At 39.5% G+C, this 22,287-nt stretch overlaps 1 protein-coding gene across 1 annotated transcript in view; it reads left to right on the top strand.

Moving 5' to 3' along the window:
* The window catches only part of CD44 (CD44 molecule (Indian blood group)), a 108,656-nt gene that overhangs the window by 49,656 nt on the left and 36,713 nt on the right, over positions 1-22,287 (top strand). Inside the window, exons 3-7 of the mRNA XM_042781305.1 lie at positions 4,403-4,539; positions 11,086-11,157; positions 14,034-14,267; positions 18,298-18,414; positions 20,580-20,708. Coding sequence (XP_042637239.1) covers positions 4,403-4,539; positions 11,086-11,157; positions 14,034-14,267; positions 18,298-18,414; positions 20,580-20,708 — 689 coding nt within the window. The remainder of the gene's footprint in view (positions 1-4,402; positions 4,540-11,085; positions 11,158-14,033; positions 14,268-18,297; positions 18,415-20,579; positions 20,709-22,287) is intronic.

The following is a 22,287-nucleotide window of genomic DNA, read 5'->3' as shown; positions in this document are numbered from 1 at the left end:
ACCCTGGAACACCTCCTATTAGATATAAGGATTCTCCACAGAGAGGCGCCATTTTGTTCCAGGGTAATCGCAATAGGCAACAACTTTATTTTGTAATTTCTGATGGTTTTGTGGCCAGTGGTCCACATTAAGAATGAGCAGTGGTGATGACCACATTGAAGGGTTTTTTTGGTTTGTTCTGTTTGCACTGTATGAGTTCAGGAGTCCCTGGGGGGTGCAGTCAACTGCTCAGCCACTCAGAGATGCCTCGGAAGAAAGGGCTGGAGATTTACTTCAGAAAAATAGAGCCAAATGGAGTATAGTTCTACTCTGACACCCATGGGGTGGCCACGAGTCGACTCCACAGTGACCGGCTTATAAGAGGTCTGAGTTATCTCAACAGCTGCTCTGAAGTTGCCACCCAGCCTGCAGCTGCCCATCTGCTTTGGCAAAGGAATTTGGTAACATGGTTCCCTTCTCTCTATAATGCACACACATTCTCACACGGAGACGGTTTTTTAAAAGCCACGCTGCACAGCCCTCTATGGAAATCATTAAATGTAAGTTAAACACATCTACCATGCATCCTAGATTACAGAGTGATACATCCATGTTATACCTGGTGGCTGAGATTCTTCTGATAAAAAGGAAAAGGAGAATCTTTAAGATTGCACAGTGGCCACTAGCTGCACAGCATTATTTACATTGAGATTAATTAAAATTAAAACTGCAGTTCTTTAGTGGTATGGACTGCATTCCAAGTGCTCAATTAGCCACAAACGACTAGTGGCTACTGTATTGGACAATGCAGAATATGGAATATTTCCATCATTGTAGAAAATTCAGTTGGGCAGCACTGCTCTGAAATAAAGAAAGCAGATGATTATGGGCATCTGTCTATATGTGTTCAGAGGAGCCCTGGTGGCACAGTGGTTAAGCACTCAGCTACTAACCAGCTAGCTGCTCCACAGGAGGAAGATGAGGCAGTCTGTTTCCATAAAGATTGCAGGCTTGGAAACCCTATGAGGCAATTCTCCTCTGTCCTGCAAGGCCACTATGAGCCAGAATTCACTCAACAGCAGTGGATTTGGTTTGGTTTATGTGTGTTCAGAGGAGCCCTGGTGGCACAATGGTTAGGGTCTCAGCTGCTCACTGAAAGATTCCTGGTTTGAACCCACCAGCTGTTCTGTGGGAGAAAAGTCTGGGCACTCTGCTCCCCTAAAGATTGGGAAACCCTATGGGGCAGTTCTAGCTTGTCTTATAGGATGCTATGAGTGGTAATCGCCTCAACAGCACACAACAGTATGTGTTCAGAAGATCACTGGCTACTATCTTAAGGGTTGGAGGTTTGAACCCACCCAGTGGCACTGTGTAAGAAGGGTCTGGTGATCTGCTGGTGTAAAGATTATAACCAAGTTAGAGTGAGGAAGGCGGAAGGGGGTAGGAAGGAAGGATGATGGGAAGAAAGAATGGAGGGAAGGAGTGGGCGCAAGGAGGAAGTGGGAAGAATGCTGTTGCACTGTGGGGATTGCAGTGAATGACAGAACAGAATTTGTATGGATTGTTGAATGGAAAACCAATTTCCTCTGTACACTTCCACCAAATCACAATTAAAAAAAAAAAAATGATTACAACCAAGAAAACCCTGTGGTGTAGTTTATTCTGTAACACATGGAAAGAAAACCCTGTGGTGTAGTTTATTCTGTAACACATGGAGTTGCGGTGAGTCAGAATTGACGATGGGAAAGGATTTTTATAGGTGTTCAGAGCTTGGTCTGTGGGAATAAACCAGGGCAGAGAAAGAGAGAGAGCTCTGGTAGATACTGAGCTTGGGCTGCAGAGTGCAATGACGGAAAGTCAGTAAGCAAATCCATTTATTCTACTCCCAAGGCTAATCATTTAAGTATGGCCTTGAGTAGTGGCCTCACTAGCCTAAGAGAGCAGATTTAGTAAACTGAATTTTGATTGTGAAATACAGACAAGACAAGTTGTGAAATACAGAAGTATTTTCATGTGCTGAGAACCAGGGGAAGTTCTTACTATTGCCACTGGCCAAACACTGAGCACTTAAGTCCTCTATGACTCATTGCCCACTCACCACATCCCTCATGTAGTCCTCAAACTGTACTGCAGGTATCCATTTTTTTGGATGAGGAAACTGAGGCTTAGACCCATTCTGCAGCTTACCCTGGGCCACACCACTTATAGGTGAAGGAGTCAGGAAGAACCTGCTTCATATGAGCCCAAATCAACCAAAAAACAAACTCACTGCCATCGAGTCAATTTGGTTTCCAAGGCTATAAATCTTTACAGAAGCAGATTGCCTCATCTTTCTTCCATGGAGCAGCTGGTAGGTTTGAACTACCAACCTGTTGGTTAGCAGCCAAATGCTTTAACCACTATACCACCAGATCTCCCCAGAACCCAGATTTTAATGATTGAGCCATACTGAAGAACTGAGAACAAAAGTGAAATGGAATTAAATTTTGACTGTTCTTTCCTCCTTGTGAAGAGTAAATTACTCATGCCATGTAGTCACATATAAATTTTAATATCTCCACCTCATTTATAGTGTGACACATAAAATTTGCTGACAGCATGATATGGTGAAAATGCAATAAAACTTACAAAGAAATGGTATTAGAGTCTAGAATTTCAGTGTTATCCATATGCCTCAGCATGATGCAGCGTGAGGAGGGGTACATCAACTCACCAAGGATTATTATTACAAAAAAACCTACTGTGCCAAAAAGAAAATCCACCCATAACTAGCATTAAGTGTTGCAAAACTCATTTCCATAATTTTGCTCTGGTAGCTATGAATCAGATACCTGCCGGGGACAGATGGCAGAGTCTCCCAGCCTAGGATAAAACCTTAGCTGCTACTCTTTTGTCTGCCCCACCCTGATTAGTAGCAATTCTCAGATATATGGAAACTTATTAACATTTAATTGCATCCCATGCCCCCACCGAGCTGTGGAGATTTCAGGTAAACCAGTCTGTCCTTTCAGATGAGTTATTAGTCACGTGAGCTGCAATTGCAACATAGACATAATGAGTTCTATGTGCTTAGCAACTTCAAACTTAGACGTTTCTCCGGTCTTGTGAGCACTGCACTCTGTACTCCTGCCCCTGGCAAGAAAGATTAAAAGGATCTAGGGTGCGCGTTTTAGCCAGCGTTACATTTTTGAAAACCTCTGGGATGTGGCTTCTCCCTCTGTGCTCCTCCCCCTGCCACCCATCTTCCCTTGCAAATGGTATGTTCTCAGCCCACATCTCATCATTTGAGGCATTTTATATTCAGAAGAAATTACGAAATAAGTATTTAGTGAGTACATTGGTACAAACAGGCTGAGATACTAAATGTTGTATCTGCAAAGAGCCTTTCCTTTACATACTCCCAGACACTCCTTGGTAGGGTAGAGGGGCTTCAGTGTTTCTCTGGCTGTGTTGCTTCTGGGGAAATCTGAGTTAAAGGAGGCCTTGCTATCTACTTATACCAGTTGCCATCAAGTTGACTCCAACTCGCGGTGAACTCTTGTGTGTCAGAGTGGAACTGTGCTCCACAGGGCTTGCAACAACTGATTTTTCAGAAGTAGATCACCAGGCCTTTCTTCTGAGGCATCTCTGGGTCAACTTGAACCTCTAACCTTTTGGTTAACAGCTGAGCATTAACCGTTTGCACCACTCAGGGACTCTGCTATGTACTTGCTTAATGACTCCCATTTTAATGATGGCAAATTTATTTCTACCGACAATAGAACCATGCTTGGGGTGCTTAGGAGGCAAAAAAAAAAAAAGCTTCATCTTTGGAATAATGGAGCATGGAGTAAGGGAACAGAAGGAAAAGGTGAGGCCAGGAAAGAAGAGTGGGGGTGGGGTGGAAAATAAGGCAGGTGAAACCACTCCAAGCTCACCTTCCTCACACTCGGAGTTTGAAATTTTGGATTGAAATGAAGAGCCACTAGTTTCCTATCTTGTGGGAGCTGCTCATCAAAGATGTGCTTTTGCGAAGATGTGAAGGCCATCTGCAGCCAGAGTGGCTCTCCCATCATCAGGTGGTCATTGTTCTCTCTCCTGTGGCCCGTCTCGGGCTTCCCTCTGCTCGTTCAAACCTACTTGACACCACTGCCCACAAATTTTATTTGAAACAAATTTTTGCTTCCATGGATCATCTTTATTAAAAATGGAAAACAAAATCTCTTCCTAGGAATCTAAATAAAATCCCCTTGTGAGTGCGTCAGCTTGGTTGATCTCTCCCCCTCTGTTTCTCTGATGTTATTTTTGGATTTCACGTAGCACAGTTATTGAAACCTCTGGGTGAATTGAGTGAAGTGTTGCACTACCTTACATGTCATCCCATAAATATTATGAAACACGCATCAGTCTTGCAGGTTGGTAACCTCTTGTTTTTCTTTGGCAGGTACGGGTTCATAGACGGGCATGTGGTGATCCCCCGGATCACCCCCAACTCCATCTGTGCTGCCAACAACACAGGGGTGTACATCCTCACATCATCCAATACCTCCCAGTATGACACGTATTGTTTCAATGCTTCAGGTTGGTTCCAAGTGGATTGCCTTGGCTTTTTGCAGCCCTTTGGCAGCATAACTGACAGTGGTTTGATCTCAGAGTAACTTCTATTCATATAACAAATATTCACTGGAAATCCTACAGCAGAGACAAGATTCCTGTCTTCATGGTGCTTCCATGCTAAACTGGGATGTCAAACAATAAATACCTTGTATGAAGTCAGAGAGAGTAATACTAGGGGTGGAAGGCATGAGGAAAGAGGCATTGTTTAGGTAGCATCAAGTTTTTGTATATGGAAATGGAAAATTGGGCAAAGAACATTAGTGATGGTTGCAAACATGATTGATGTAATTAGTTTTATTGAATTGTACATGTGAAAAATGTTGAATAGGGAAATGTGTTCTTTATATTTTTATAACAATTTTAAAAAGTCAAATGCAAAAGAAAAAGTTTGGCTAGCACAAAAATTAGAATAAAGAAAGCAAAGTAAGGAGCTAAAGAGTACTAGGGATGCTCGTTAGAGAAGGTAGTCAAGGAAAGCCCCATTGAGGAGGTGCTTTTGGGAAAGTCCTGAATGAAGTGAGAGAGTGAGCCCATTGGCAGAGTGGATACCCAGTGCAAAGCTGAGCAAGTAGGAACATCTTGGTCTGTTCCAAGAACAGCAGGGAGGCCAGGGAGGCTAACACATGGTGACCAGAGGGGAGAATGCCACGCAATGAGGTCAGAGAGGTAAGCAAAGGCCACATCACACAGGCCCTTCTAGGCGATGGTAGAGTTTGGATTCAGTTTTCAGTGTGATGGGAAGTTACTTCAGCGTTTTGCATAGGAGAGTGACATGAACTATGGTAGCATTGGATGCAAGCCAAATGGCTTAACTAAATGAGAGTTATTTAGTATATTTTGGAGGTGGGAGAGAAGGCTAGGAAGGATATACAGTAGGCCCTTGACTTTCTTGAGTGTTCCTTAGCCAACTATTGCAGAGCCTAACCACTAGAGAATAAAAAAGCCAAGTTAAGTTGTGGACACTGGGCAGCTGGCCAGACTTTCTTCTAGCTATGGGACTTGTTTTCATTCATTAGCCTAGAAGCACATACTTACCATTTGGATTCAGACCACAGTAAAATTGAAGAATTCTCTGCATCATGAATCTTTAGATCATCTAAGAAATGTCAAAAACATACATGTAAAAAGTTTGAATGCGAGCAATCGAGTGTCTTACATCTCAAACTGGGCCTTCTGTTCCCCCAGAAGGTTTGAGAGTGTGTGAAGAACGTGAAGCCACAAGATAAACTTGGCATCCCTTCTTGGATGATCTTTTCCTTGAAGATTGGAGGGAAATATTAAGTTAGCTGGAAAATGACTTATGGCATTATTTGTTCAAGACAAATACAGATGTTATATATGGTACTTGGATATAAAATCTCCATGGATTTTTAAGGTAAAATAGGGACATAAAAGAAATTGTGAGATTATATCAGTGGCTTCAGGCTACACTATCCTCCCACTATTGGATACAGATCAGAGTGAGAATTCAGAGGGGGAAATCGAGAGTTTAGGAGATGGGGAAACTATGAAGTCTAATTAGTTGAAATGTGTGAAGCAAGTAACTTCTGACACACATATATATAAGTTACCACATCCGTGGAGCAGACACACAAAACAAAGATGAGGAAACTATAGAATGTTTACTTCTCCCTGTTACATGAGCAAAGAAAACAAATGGAATTTGACCAAAAGGAGGAGAGAACCTGAGATTGAACAGTATATGACTCAGACCCACTTTCTCATTCTACTCATATTATAATAAGGATACCAAACCGAAAACCAAACTCACTGCTGCCCAGTTGATTTCGACTCATAGTGACCCCCTCCTTGGGTTTCTGAGGTGGCATCTCTATGGAAGTAGATTGCCTGGCTTTCCTTCCAAGGAGTGCTGGTGGATTTGAACCACCAGCCTTCTGGATAACCACATGCAGAGTATGTGAGGACATAGACACAGAGCAACAACTCCTGCCTACTTAGCTCCACCATGGTGCAAAAGATCAGGGAAAGACGTTGGGAAGACTTTGTGCTTTAGTTGAAAGGATAAGTCATGTGGGCTAGGGCTAGCTTGAGACTGTAGACTCCTGAGAGTCTCTGGGCACTGCTTGTTGCTTCTCCCATTGAATCTTGTTGAATGAGTATATGCAATAAACTGGGCAGTTATGCATTCACATTGTCTCAGCTGTTTTACAAGTTAGTTTCACTTGCCAGAAGAACCTTAACTCAAAAAGGTAGAAACTCACACTGTTTTATTGACTAGAATTGAAGGCATTTATGCAAGCTGCTACTAAGATGTTTCTCCCTGCTCTTATCTTTGGCTAAGAGGTTGGATTTGTCCACGGGGCAGAGAGGCAATAGTATTTGTTTACTTTCCTCTTCTTTCGGGGAGAGGAGGACTAGTTCACTTGAAACCTGAGAATTACTGAGGATATGTCCCACTCTACCCAGAGGAGCCTTGGAAGAAAGGCCTGGAGATCTATGTATTTCCAAAAATGAGCCACTGAAAACCCTATGGGGCACAGTCCTACTCTGACACACATGTCACCATGAATTAGAATCAACTTGATGGGAAATGGTTTTTTATAACATACCAAAATAACTGAATAAATGTAGTGAAGTTAGGAATAGTATTTTTCTCTGTTTTCCACATTTACTCAATGTGGATAGGCTTATTTTATAATTTTTTTCCTTATGTTTTAAAAGGAGTATTCATTGATCAATGTATGTGCTCAGTACTGTGGTAGGCAGACTTGAGTAAGGAAAGTACCAGGGGCACATTTCTTGTCTTAAAAGCATTAGCAATCTTGTTGAGGCAACAAGACAAACACGTGAAGGAATGGGAGAAGAGTATGTGTCTAAGGAGAAATAAATTCTAAATGTCTTGGTTCAGAGGCAGATGATAGGGGCACTAAGTAAAGGAAAGCCCTTGATAACCTTCTGCTCCATGAAAATGATCTCACTGGAAAGACTCTTGACCTTGACATAGCTTGATAACTTCAAGCAGGTGATCAGGTCCCTGTAGTGTGATCCTTTCATAAGCTAGCCACAGGTACCAAAGCAGCTGGGTCTTAGCAGATAGCTTCTCTAAGCTTAAAATTTCAGCAATATTTTTTTGAAACATGGCAGGCACTTGAAAAGCCTTCACGATTTACATTTCCTGACCTCTCAGCCATAAGGCCCAGCTAAGCCCAGTGACCTCCATGTTAACATCACAGAAGACTGTGCTGAATTAATTTTTAAGTTTGCTTTATGTGAAATGTCTCTCTCTCTCTCCCCCTCCCTTTTTTTTGGAAAATTTCATTTTTGTAAAAATATAAAGAATACAACATTTCTCCATTCAATATTTTTTGCATGTACAATTCAATAGACTCAATGACATCAGTCATGCTGTGCAACCATCACTTCATTCTCTTTTGAGGTAGAATTTAGGGGTGGATTCTGAATTCATTCCTTTATTCATTCTCTGAGTTATTCAACAGATACTTATTGGATACCTAGAATATATCAAGCATTGAGGAATATGCGTTTGTATATGGAACTGGAAGACTGGCCAGACTGAATAATTACTGTTTCTGTTGGCAGTTTTGTGGGGTGGAGCCAAGGTTTCTGAGAATACAGCTCTCCTGAACTCAGTCTTTCTAACAATTCCTTGGGTTCAGGAAAGCCTCACCAGCCCTAATTTTCCCAGGATGCAGTGCTCATTAAATGGAGTGAAACCCTATCTAATGAGGCCCTGTTATCTGACATAGAAGTGTGAGTGTATGAATTGCACATTTGGGTCACCATCCATCTTAGTATGCTTGCCAGATTTGATGCTTTTTAAAAAGTGAAGGTGAATTGGAGCATAAAGGAGTCCTTTTGAACAAATGCTCTAATCATTAAGAAGACTGTCTTAGTTGTTTTCATGTTGTGCTCCATTCTATTAAACCTTAAATCCTGGAGATTCCCAGGGCACTACTGTTACTTGCAGCTATGCTTGAATTTGGTGATGGTTGGCAGACTTGAGTAAGGAAAGTACCAGGGGCACATTTCTTGTCTTAAAAGCATTAGCAATCTTGTTGAGGCAACAAGACAAACACGTGAAGGAATGGGAGAAGAGTATGTGTCTAAGGAGAAATAAATTCTAAATGTCTTGGTTCAGAGGCAGATGATAGGGGCACTAAGTAAAGGAAAGCCCTTGATAACCTTCTGCTCCATGAAAATGATCTCACTGGAAAGACTCTTGACCTTGACAGAATCCCTGGATGGTGCAAATGGTTGACATGTTTGGCTGCTAACCAAAAAGCTGGAGGTTTGAGGCCACTCAGAGATGTTTGGAAAAAGGCCTGGTGATCTACTTCTGAAAAACTTGGGGAAGTTTTTTGAAAATTGTAAAAAGCTAAAGAAGTATTGGTTATGATTGATCTCCATGACTTTGTAGATTCCTCAAAAGCAGGAACAGGAATATATTCTTCTTTTTTCTCCCATTTTTTTTTAATTATATAGTCTGGCATGTAAGTCTTGAGTAGATGCTTAAAATAAACAAGTAGTCTGGCATATCTGTAACTTCACTGAATTATTTCTTATGGTATTGCCATTCTTTATCTAAACTCTCTCTGAACATGTTTATGTTAGCAGACCACTTTGTAAGTCAACATCTTAGATATGCTTACTGGAAGATTGGACTCAGCCAATTAATTATATTAGTACTCCCACCCATCCTTTTAATTTATTCAATTGTTGGATACTTCTCTGACCCCATCACATATAAATGAGCTGGACAAGACAGATAAGGTTACCCATCTTGTGAAGTTTAGGTATTACTATGTGGGGGTGGGGTGTGTTAGAGAGAGGAACTGAGAGATGTGCCATTAATAGCCATTAAATTAAATGAACAAGGTTATGATTACTGTAGATATCATGTGTGTCAAGTATGGAGAAGAAATGAGAGCAGTCTGATCTGTGATGGTGATGGTTGTGTGGGGAGTGACGAGGGTTCATGTGGATTGCATGTTGGGGATGGCCTCACCAAGGATGGGACCTTTCTCTTAAGTGTTGTCCTTCTGAGAATTCTTTTAGATCAACTTTTGCAAGAATGGCTTTTCCTAAAACCTGTTGGTCTCTAATTGAATATGTAAAGCTGCTAGTTTTAGTGAAACTAAATGAGGAAGCCAATGAAACAGGCGAGTAAAAGATACCCTTTTTATCTGTGTGAAGGGATGCTCCCATGGACCAGGGAGCAAGTGAAATCTGCTTTGTTCTTCCTTTCTTTCTTTTTGGTCCAGTGTTGTAAGCAGCTAATGATTAATGGCAGGATGCGTAAAACACTTATGATAATAGCCTTCTTGTGATAGCAATCTGCCTATATACATACATACTTCTATCCATCCTTTTTCACAAGAAGCAGCTCTGGGGGAAGCCAGTTTATCAAGTAAATTGCCATTTTAAATTTAGACACACATTATGTGAAAGGTATAGTGCACAAATGGAAACCACCATAACTGCAAAGCCAGTTTAAAGCTCCCTGAGATTTTAGAGCACAACACAAAAAAGTCTAATGACTGCATGGAGCATTTTGGCATGAATGGAATTGTTGGTTAGGATACTATGAAGTCTTCTTTTAGGATCCCACGGGATAGCATACAGGGTTGAACTCTCAGGGCTTATTCTCAGAGGGCTTCACACAGAGCTGCTGAGAGGACTACCGGTAATGTATCTCAGAAAATTTTCTGAGTGCCTAGACCCAAAGTGGCCAACCTCAGAAACTAAATGTTAAGAAGTAGTCAATACAGAGAAAAAAAAAAAAAAATTAACTTTTAACCTTTTATTAATGAATTATTTTTTTATTTAACTATTGTCTTCAAAAGAATAAATAAAAATAATTCATTAATGAAAGGCTGAAAGTTAATTTATTTCTATATATATTTCTATCAAGTAAATTCTTTGCTAATTATTTAATTTTACTCTTTAGCTTGTCATGATGTTCATCTTGATAAACATTTGATTGGGTGTGTCTGCCATGTTTTTCCATTACTTCTGTGGGTTTCTGGGATTACAAGTTATTTTCTCATTATAATTCATACATTTCTTTATTGTTTCATTTTTACAGTGCCCCACATTACTTTTATAATAATACAATTTTAAAGTCCTTTCTAATGTAAGGTTCATTAGAGAAGGGTCATGTTTATCTTATTCAGCATTATATCTTTCCCTCCCACAGTGCCTGGTGTGTGTGTGTGTATTACAGATATACCAGACTACTTATTTATTTTAAGTATACACACACACATATGTATACACACACACACATATAATGAATAAATTTGTCAGGGCAGATAGGGGAACCAGGACGTTTTCAGAAATTTATGAAGCTAAATTAAAATGGAAAACACAAAGATCATTGATGTTCCTAGCACACTTACCCAATTTCAGAAAAGGAAAGTTATTTGGGACAAGTTATACTAAAACTCTATCCTAATTAACTAATAGAAATGGGGATAAACATTGCTTGTATTTCTTGGAGTTCTCATACCTTTTTTTCCTACCCCATAGCTCCAGAAGACAAAGAAGACTGTACATCAGTCACAGACTTGCCCAATGCCTTTGAAGGACCAATTACCATAAGTAAGTATCTTTTCTAATCTTGACTGAGCTTTCCCATTCTTGGGAAAGGGATCAAGTGCATTTGCTATGTTTTATATGTTAATAGACTAGCAATCTTTCCCTAAAATTTGAGATGGTTAGCTGTGATTCAGTATCTCTTCCTCTTTCTCTGCTATGGATATTGAGTCTGTGCTCCACTTTACCCTAATAGTTTGTTCCTCAAATTTCAGTCATTTGAAAACCACTTTCACATTTTTTTCATATCCATGTATGCAATACTATCATTTACTTGATATTTTTCTTTTAATTACCCAGTGTTTTCTACTCATAATACATTTATTTTAGACAAGAAATTGCAAATGGAAAACCAACATCACTTGTCATAAGTAGAAGGTAACCTAAAAAGTAAATTTAAATGTTAGAAAAATTAAATAACATCCTTAAATTCTAGTTGGAAAAGGCTCTGAATCTAAACCATGCTCTTTCTTACAAAGGGAAGATTAATAAGTGTTAAGGGTAGGAGCATTCCAGCCCCAAACAAAGATTTTTCTGTTTGATATAACTGAGTATTGAAAGGTAATTATGAAGGGTGTAAGCTTCCTGGTATGTGTTTCCACATTATTTATACCAGGTTCTCCTAAAGTCATCTGGGTTGCCTATAGAAGTATGTACCTGGTACTTTGGAAAACAGAAAATCCCAACCAGAACCTTAAAACTTAGACCCGTTAACTCTGATCTCACTGCCTCTGAGTCCATTTGTCTGACAAGTGTCACAGTGTTGAGAAGGTCTGATTTCTGCCACTGAGCCAGACCTGTTCAGTGTGGATGTAACTGTGCTGGTAATGGAAAAGAGAGGAGAATCTTCCCAGACCACACAAACTCAGTCCCCCACTGTTATAGAAAGTACTGTCCCTGGTCTGTGTCTTGCAAAGGGAAGGAGAGGCTCCATACCACAATGGCTACTGTGTGAGATGTGCCATGTCAGGCCTGATGTGAAATTTTTATTTACTTACTCCTGGGAGCTCTGATAACATAGTGGCTAAGGCACTTGACTGCTAACCAGAAGGCTGGCGGTTGAAACCCACCAGCCACTCCTTCGAAGGAAGATGGGGCAATCTACTTCTGTAGTGATACTGCCTCGGAAACCCAAGGAGGGGTCACTATGAGTCGGGTCCGACTTGACGGCACATAACAACACCTAGTGATCTCAGAAGAACCTTAATGTTTTTGAACCTTGGTTATCTCATATGTTTAGTGGAACTGCATATGAGAATTGTTCTGAAAACTGAGAGATAATATGTTCTGTGCATGCCTGACTCAAAGTTGTTGTTGTTGTTAGTTGCCATTCAGTTGACTCCCACTCATGTGTAAGACCTTATGCGTGACAGAACAAAGCATTGCCCCATCCTATGCCATCCTCACAATCACATTCGTATGCTTGAGCCTGTTGTTTTGGCCACCATGTCAATCCATGTCATGGCGGGTTTTCCTGCTTTTGCTGACCTTCCACTTTACAAATAATGTAATAGATATCCTCTTCTAGCCATTGATTTTTGCCAATAACATGTCCAAAATAAACAAGATAAAGTTTTGCCCAGAGTAGATACTCAATAAACGTCCCATTTCCTTGGTCCCCACGGATCTCATTCAAAGTCCAGACCCATGTAAGTGTCATCAATAGTATTTCTTTATCAGATCTGCATTAGCAGAGATTTTCAAGGTGATTTAGAGTTTGGAATATTTATTTATTTAGTTGCATTTATGTTTTATTAATAGGAGCTCTGGTAGCATAGTGCCTAAGGCACCTGACTGCTCACCAGAAGGCTGGCGGTTCAAACCCACCAGCCACCCTCGGAAGGAAGGTTGGGCAATCCTACTTCCATAGTGATACTGCCTCGGAAACCCAAGGAGGGGTTACTATGAGTCGGGGCCGACTCAACGGCAAAACAACAACAACAACAACATGTTTTATTAATAGTTCTATTTGGTCGAGCTAGATGGGTGGACAAGAGGAATCTTTGGTTCCATCATTGCAATATGGCAGAACATGATTTCAGTTAAATGAACACTTGTATAGTGAAGGGACTAAGCTGGAAGACAGCAAATCCTTTTATAGAGGAACAGTGAACAAATTCATCCTTGCTTTTTCTCCTCCTGTCCATTCTAATCATTTGCTTGTTCAAACCAAAGCTTTTGATCTTCTTCTCTACTTGTTAATTTTAAGGTTGAATTTCATGGAGAAGGGCTCCAGCTCTGTCAATATTTAGACATGCCGATTTCCTAGCCAGGGATAGAGGTTTGTTTAAATGGATGAAATTTGCCCCTTAGAAAGAAAATCCAATTCTTCATGGATTTGCAAATATATCTGCCCTTTTGATGCTAATAACCTCTTCAATGCTATTTCAAATCTTTTCTGGCATGAGATGGAGTGAAAAGCAGCACATTTTACATGTACTTAAGAAGGAAGAGCAGAGAACCAAGAGGAAGAATTACCATTTACTGAATACTGGGCTGAGCACTTAATGTACAATGTGCTATGTCATGTTTAAAACAACCCCATTAATAAAATATCATTATCTCCATTTTACAAATGAAGAAATGAGCTCTGAGAGGTATCTTGTCCAGAGCTACACAGCTAGTAAATGGCAGAGCTAGGATTCAAACTTGGAGACTCAAATATATCCTCTTTTCCCCTGTCTGGTCCAATGCTATGAGGATACACTCCTTTTATGCACAGCCTACCCTATCACAACATAGGTATGTAGGTGCTGTTTTTCTTGAAGTCACTCTCTTAATGTTGACTTGATGACAGTGAGTTAGGCTTTTATTTTGGGGGGTTTTCTATACTCAGAAAACGTCAGCTGTGAAGTTCTGAATGTTCTTTCTCTTTCTCTCAGCTATTGTTAATCGTGATGGGACCCGCTATACCCAGAAAGGAGAATACAGAACCAACCCTGAAGACATCTATCCCAGCAACCCTAATGACTATGACGTGAGTAGTGGATCATCCAGTGAGAGAAGTACTTCAGGAGGTTATAGCATCTTCCACACCCACCTTCCAACTGCAGACCCGACTCAAGACCAAGCCAGTCCTTGGGTGTCTGACAACACAGTGAACACGCCCACTACCAGTAAGGAACATGAATCACTGTATTTTCCAATAGTCATTTCTTTGCAAACCGTCTCTGACTTTCCTGAGTGATATGTACTCATATGTTGATTTTCTCCTGTCTCTAAATATAGATGACATCGCTTGGGGAGGTGGACTGTTTGGTATAGTATTCTGTATGAATTGCTGACTACAGCTTACAACTTTTTTTTTTTTTTCTGTGTACAACTCCATTTTTCTTAGCTTGGAACAAGAAGTGCTATATTGGAAGTTTATAGAAGAGCTTCTCTTTTGCTCTTGTCCCCAGGTATATGGTGGCAATACAAGCCTGATACAAAAGCTATTTCCATTTTCCACATTTCCTTCATATTTTTATCTATGTGTGTAAAAGATTGTTTTCATAAAGCTGGGATGATAGAATATACATACCATTCCGTCTGCTACCTTTTTCACTTAACTATATATTTTCATATAGTTTATACTTACGTTATTAATTGCATAATATTCAATGGTACTCATGAGCCATGATTTACTAAACAATTTTTTTTTTCTCTTTGATTCAAGTAAGCATATCTGGAGGGCTTATCAGGTCAAATGAAATCAGCTTAAGAATTCTATATTCCAGCCTATTGGGGAAAGCTCTTAATACTCATTCTGTTTGTGTGGGTTATTCATTCTTTTTAACTACAAGAGGGGAGATGTGTAAACACTGTATTGCATTTTGTAGGTTTTGCCCATTGCGCTTCAGTTTTCTTGACAAGTGTTTACATCTCCTTCTTGTCTCCTTCTCTTCTCTTCTTTTTCCCTCTGGTTTATTTTGAAACAGATTTCCACATTGGCTGCATTCCTTCTGTGGAGGATTATTCAAACTCAAATGGGCATCTGCATCTTGAGCTGCTTTCCTAGTATGGTCTGGATTTTCTCTTTTCCTGGCTAAAGCTCTTGAGGGGTGGAACTCTGGCCCTCCAAAGCCTGTGGCGGAAATTTATGGGTTTGTGAGTGCTCATGATGGGGCCCTTTTCTAACCCTCGTATCACCCAGAAGCTGGGAAAACCTCAAGAGCACTCTGAGTTAAGTTTCCTTGCTCAACGGTGTTTTAACTTGCTGAGGACATGATATGCAGAAGCCTGGGTTTACACTCATTCCCTGCTAATCCCCTGAAGCATTTCAAAAAGCAGATCTTTTCAAATTGCCCAGGCTTTCTAGGATTATTGGTTCCCTGGACATTGTGTCACCTCATTGGTTGCAGCTCTGTGGACAACCATTTTTGAGAGAAGTTTCTGCAAACCCGTGAGGCAGCGCCGTAGGCTACCTGCTGCTTCTTTAAGTTCCCTGCCTTTTAAAAGCAGCCTGGCAAACATGCTCGTTATTAGAACATGCAGTTTTTGTCAGATGTCGGGCAAACATGACACTTAGTGGTCTCACCTTGAAGCAGAAGAAGCCTACTCTTAATGTACCATTTCCCACGAAAGAAGACAATCTTGACAAAATACATCTTTGGGACTAGATGAATTTAAAATTCAAACCACAGATAGCTTATATAAAATTATAAGTATTTCCATGTACTTTAGAAAAGCAATTGATGCATTATATCAGCAGTCATAGCACATCTTTTAGGGCCTGTGCCTTTCCTGTCTATGTTAGCTAGTCAATAAATGTATTTTGAGGATCTACTATATAGCAGGCCTATCCTAGATATTGGGGATCCAGTGGAAAGTAGTTTTAAAAGAAATAAGGATTAGTAAGGCATGCATCCATTCAATAGTGTCTTTGCCAGACACTGCTCTAGGTATTAGAGATTGTAGTTACTGGTAAATACTGATCAAGACCTACCTTCATGGAGGCTGTATACTAGTTCAGAAATCAAGGTAGAGGAGTGCTATGAAATTTAATTAGAATGTGATTCAGGATTTGGGTTGAGAAAAGAATTGTGCTTCCCCCCTTCCAGAACACTTAGCTAATTTTTTTAAGTAGTTAAGGAGGAGAGAGACTAATTTGCCATCAGAGATGAGTCCATGGCTAATCTAATAGTTCTTGAAGTGCTATAAGATTCAAGAAAGCCAATGGCGGCTCCAAATCGATCAATTCAGGCCAAGAAGGGTGTTAAAGAAAACAGCCAGATGGAAACTTAAAAGTGCTATAGGGCACGCTGCAGAGAGTTAGTACTAACACTTCCCGCATGGAACTCTATTGTAAACCCAAAATCTGACTGTTGGCTGAGAATTGAGACTTATAACAGGGAGTATGTAAAGCCTTGCTAATGCATACAGGAGGGCAGAGGTCAAGAGGACTGCTGGCTGAGAACATAGAAACCCGCCTTTGGCTTAGCTGCCTCATTCATTCCTTAAGGATCCTTAGTGGGTGGCTATAGGGAAAGCCAACAAGAAACATCTGGGTGGATTTTAACTTCCAGTGGGATTTTTATTATAAGTGTTATTCTTGGAAAAGTTGACCTGGAGACCAGTGATCAGCCTCTTTCCTATTAGTGATCGGGAACTCTTTGGGATCCAGAAACCTAAACTAATTCAAGAAGCTCATGCCAGGCTTGGAATGCTCTACTTTCTTGTCTTCTGGGTGTCAAAGGAATATATATACCAAATATATATATACACATATACATATATACATATATATATATATATATATATGTATGTATGTATGTATGTATATATGTATAAAGTCTTGGTCTGACAATGGTTGCTTGGGTGGGGAAACTTAGAAACTCTGCTAGCTAAGCAATAGCTTTTTCTATGTTTCTCTTTCACACAACTCCTTTCAGGAAGACAGAAATATTGCCTGTTTCTATCCTGTGTTTATTTTCTGTTGGTCTCTTCCTGGTACATTATAGGGTGAAGGTGATGGGAACTTTGCATCTTCAATAAAGTTTCTGAAGTGACAAGGAGGTGTCTAGATTTTCCAGGGGATACTCAGGTTGAGGCAGGGGCATCATGGGTGAAATTGGCTCCTATCCCTCTATTCTTATCTAATGTGTTCTCTACAGCATAGAACATATTAGGCAGGTTGTTGATATTTGGCATATATTGAGTTAACCTGGGGTTGAAAATCTGGGGTTCATGGAGTGTCAGGAGTTTCAGAGACCATCCATAAGGTATCCAAGAACTTCCTGGAATTATGTGCAAAATTTTGAGAGGGTGTATATGTAGTATCACTTTTTTGAGGAGAGAGGCCATAACTTATATCAGGTTTTCAAAAGGATACGTGACTCAAAAAGATTTTTTCTTAATCCCCACTTGTTCCGATATTTATCCTGATGAGTTTTGCCATTCTGCCTCTATAGGAAAACATTCTTGACTCAAGTCCAACTGAAGAGTCAGATGTAAGATTATTAATTGCAAAATTTTACTGATTATCCTTTCTATAATTTGATTAGAGAGTTTATAATCTCTCTGACTTGGCTGTTTCATTTCTATCCTGATACACATTCTGAATTAAAGTTGACAGTGACAGACAGTAGTAGATGGACACTCCATAAAGCTTTATCTGAATTCCACTCTGAACACACACCCTTTTAAAAGTTCCCGTTCAATTACAAAGCTTGAATTGAAGTTGGTTGGCATGGGTGGAGATTTGACACACCTGTTTCCTCCATAATCTATCTAGTATACTGATGGACAGACCATAAAGATACAGGCAATCACTCCCAATAATACTCTAAGGATAAATGAATGTGAACAACCTTATGAAGTGCTATGTCTAAGACATTTAATTGATTGTTGAATCATCAAATCAAGTAGATAGAAAATTTCTTTCATCACAGGTTGAAGTTTCTGGTTGATTTTGTTCTTAGCCTATATTCACGGGGCTCAGTTTGAAAAATTAGTAGCATTGAACTTATATCCATACAGAATATGCATTTCTGATATTACCCTGAGTCTGGGAGACTTTAGAAGGTTGGAAATATAAAACCAGGTCTCAATTTTTCTTCTCTTATATTCACTATGGAATATATGCAGACATTATATATAGACAGAACTGAGAGTAAAGGTTTTTCAGTGGGACCTCACTAAATGATATTTTCATAATTGATCCAGTTACCGCAACTGTGCACTCAGACAACCACGCAACAACTCAGGAGCAAAACAGTTGGCTATGGTCCTGGCTTGGTAATTCACAGCCTGAGACTCAGGATGTCACAACAGCAACGACAGGTAAACTGTTACAACTTTTGCTTATCAGTTGTCCTGAAAGGCAGGTTGTTCACTGTGAAGGAGGAGGGCACCCGTTATTATGCCAAAGTTGTTGACTGACACTCCTTCACCATCTTGGTGAGAACGGGTTGGGTGCCATTTCATTTACCAGAGAGGCCTGTGTGTCTGGGAATAGGAGTGGACACTCCTAACTATCCTGCTTGTTTTCCTTTTGGCAACATGAGCATATAATCAGAATAATTTTTCCTTCAGAGGCTTTGACTTTGAGACTTATTCACAATATGTCCTCTAGAAAGAAGTCTGTTAGAAAATGTATGCTTTTGCTTTCTGTTGATTTAATTATCAAAGTTAATAATAATAAATGGAAATGATAATCTATGGATAAGAAGTGTAGGCCCTGGATGCTGGCATGGACACTTCAGACCTCAACTAACAAGTTGAGGAGATGGCTTACTCCTAGACATTAGCATTTAGGCCTCTAACAAATTCCCTGGATGGTTGAATATTATCTCTAAATCCATGCACTGTATTGTGACTAGACTTGGGAACTTTTGAAAGGGGAAAAACGTCATGGTCTGTAATAATGGGCAATTCTAAGTATCACTTCATTTATTGACTTTCATTAATAGAGGATATGACCATATTTCAGAATAATTAGACATTCCTTCTGCAGAACAAGAGCAGTAACAATGGCCTATTACGTTTGCTTATCTTATCAAACATTGAATGAAATAGACCCTTTATTTCTATACATTGTACTGTAAGGAAAATTGTGCTGATGTTATGGTTGCCGTGTTGTAATGATTAAGATAGTGATGGGGAGAGAGGGAGAAGGAGAGGAGATGAGAGAGAGATTGCTGTAGAATAAAGATTGTGATGCTGTATTTTTAAATGTTTACACTGTTTATCTTTATAGAACAAATGGTGTGGAGGCAAAAGTCTTCTTGGCAGTGTTTCATCTTGGGTCATTTCCGGGCTCTCTTGGTTGAAGAAATCTATCTTGATAAACTAAACCTAACTCTTTAACTTGAGGGTTTAATAATGGTTTCAATCTCTTGATTTTAGTTTTTGGTCTTCTCTTATCTGATATCCTTCTGATGCACATCATGGCTTCAAAAATGACAGTCTTGAAAGTTTTCAAATTTTGGTTTCATGTCCAATTCTCTTCTTTTGGTCTTATTAGTGGGACCCTTGGTTCCCTTCATCTCTGTCTTTCTGACAGATTATTCTATTTTTTAAAGAAGGAACTCAAAATGCTCTGTTATGCTTTACAAAATATAGTGATGATATAAAAACATGACCATGGGTAAGGTTGGTACAAGATTGAGGCCCTAAATGGAGAAAAGTGGAAAGGCATCTTTTATAAATTTTCTACTTTGCATGTCATTCTTCTTATGTTTGGAACTGTTGGGATTATGTGTCTGTTATTGCTAGCAGAAATATCATATCCTAAATTATAGGAGAATGATATTGGTTGGCCAAGAGAGATTGTGTAGAAGATCCAAGGGCTAGGATTCTGGAAACCTGGGTTTTAGAATCATAGACTCTCAGATTTGGAGAGAATCTTAAATGATCTGGTTCAATCAAACCTTCTGATTATGTAACACAACTTCACTTCAAAGTGATTATCCAGTGCCTATTGGTGGTAGGAACATAATACTTTATAAAGAAACTCATCATTGGATAGCTAACATTATTACTTTGTAAATCCAATATTGGTAAGAATATCTGTCTCTGTGAAATTCTCCCCCATGGTTCATAGGTTGACCTCTTGAGAACAGAGACAAAAATTTTAATCCCTCTTTTATATTAGAGCTTTTTAAAAATCTAAACACAGGTCTCAAGCCCTCCTTGAGACCTTTCTGTTGTTAATTAGCCTTCTAACTTCAAGTCCGAAGACCTGTCCAACACAAGTTTTCATCTTTAAAATGAGGAGCATGAACCAGATGATACAAAAAATCCTTCCATCTCTGATATTCTATGAACTCCAGATTTGGCCACTGGAGGGAAAAAAAGATACTTCTTTGCTTTTTCTTTCTTTCCACCATCCTTATCAAGTATAGATAATGCTCTTGAGTAGTGAAAGTGTAAGAGTATATACACTGCTATTCCTTAGGAACTGATAATTAACCTTTCAACAATCAATTCAATCATGGTTACAACAGCTTTGACCAGCACTAGTGGCACAACTCCTGAAACAACAACCAAGAGGCAAGAAGTCAAGGACTGGTTTTCATGGTGGTTTCAACCATCACATTCCGAGAATCATCTCCACACAACAACCAAAATGGATGGTAATGAGTTATGAATGTCTCACTTCATATGGTTTCTTGACAGTCTTCAATCATTCTGATTGACCTCTGGGAATATTGTCAAAGCCTAAAGTCACTTCTGGTCTCACAAGTCTATGTGATGATTTTAGAAGGACATGAGCTCTGGGATCTGTATGTTTGGTTTTGTATTAACAAGCAAATTTCTTCTTTCTAGTCTATAGAATTAATATAGCTTAAAAAAAAAAACAAAACACTGCCACTGAGTCCATTCTGATTCATAGCAACACTTTAGGACAGAGTAAAATTGCTACATAGGATTTTGAAAGTTGTAAATATTTGCAGAAGCAGACACCTTTGTCTTTTTTCCTGCAGAGCAACTGGTGGGTTCAAACCACCGACCTTTTGATTAGAAGCCCAATGCTTTAACCATAGTGCCATCACAGCGCCTCTATATGGCTTAAACCAAAAACCAAACTCACTGCCATTGAGTCAATTTTAACTCCTAGTGGCCCCCACTGGGTTTCCAAGGCTGTAAATCTTTACGGAAGCAGACTGCCTTATCTGTCCTCCACAGAGAAGGTGGTAGGTTCAAACCACCGACCTTTTGGTTAGCAGCCAAACACCTTAACCACTACACCACCAGAGCTCTTTCAATATAGCTTAGAAGGAGGCTAATATGAAAACTGAAAAGGAAGCAAATCTTTCTTGATGACAGAACAAACTTTTAACTCTAAATGATTGTTCATATATCTTCTAAAATAATCTAAGTCATAAACATTTCTAGACTTTTCATGAAAAAATAAAGTTGTATAGCTAACTCTACAAAATATAGAGAACCTCCATCAATGGAACTAGTATTGAAGTAGCCACTAATTGTATTCAAAGCCAAAAGACGCCTGAATTCCCCTCAAAATGAATGAAACCCTTTGCAGTAAAGAGCTTTCTGCGATAATCACTGAGAAGAGGTGAAGGCTTTCCATTTTCTTTTCTGTAACTGCATCCGAAAGGGAAATTTGAGCATTTCCCGAAGTGTCAACTATAGTTCACTGTAGGCAATCCTTTTGGTTGACTAGTAAATACCATGAATGATTTCTCCATTGACTAGCCTTTTTGCTCTAGGCTAAAGTATTATTTGGAACTCCAGTGTAGCTTTCATTTATACTCAGAGCTATAGTGATCTGATACCAGAGAGGTTCGAGAAATGAATTAGCACACGGGACATATAACTGTGAGATTTGGGAAATGATCAACATAAGATTACAGTCCAAGGTTTTTCTGAAGGCGACTAATCGAAGCAAATAGGCACATGTGAAAGTTTCCACTCAATTCTTGTCATCCTAGTTATAAAGACATATGTTTAGTGAGTTAATAAATACATATGAAACCATGGGGAATTTTCATTGGCTTTTTCTTTTCTCCCTTGGTGAGGTTGTGTCCATACTTACGTTTTTAGCTTCTTTAAAGAGAATGTTCAGTTGTAAATACATGGCTCCAAAGAACGAGACATGGAAGTTTGGGGTTTTTTGTCTCTTTTTTCTTGTAACCTCGGACAGTCCATTATGCCTCTGTGCTTGATTTTCTTCCTTTGTCGAATGGGTTG

Source organism: Orycteropus afer, unplaced genomic scaffold (genome assembly GCF_000298275.1).
Source record: "Orycteropus afer afer isolate SDZICR_OR568_19922 unplaced genomic scaffold, OryAfe1.0 scaffold00103, whole genome shotgun sequence".
NCBI lineage: Eukaryota > Metazoa > Chordata > Mammalia > Tubulidentata > Orycteropodidae > Orycteropus > Orycteropus afer.
The sequence above is the reverse complement of the archived record's forward strand: the minus strand, read 5'-3'. Positions and strand labels throughout refer to the sequence as shown.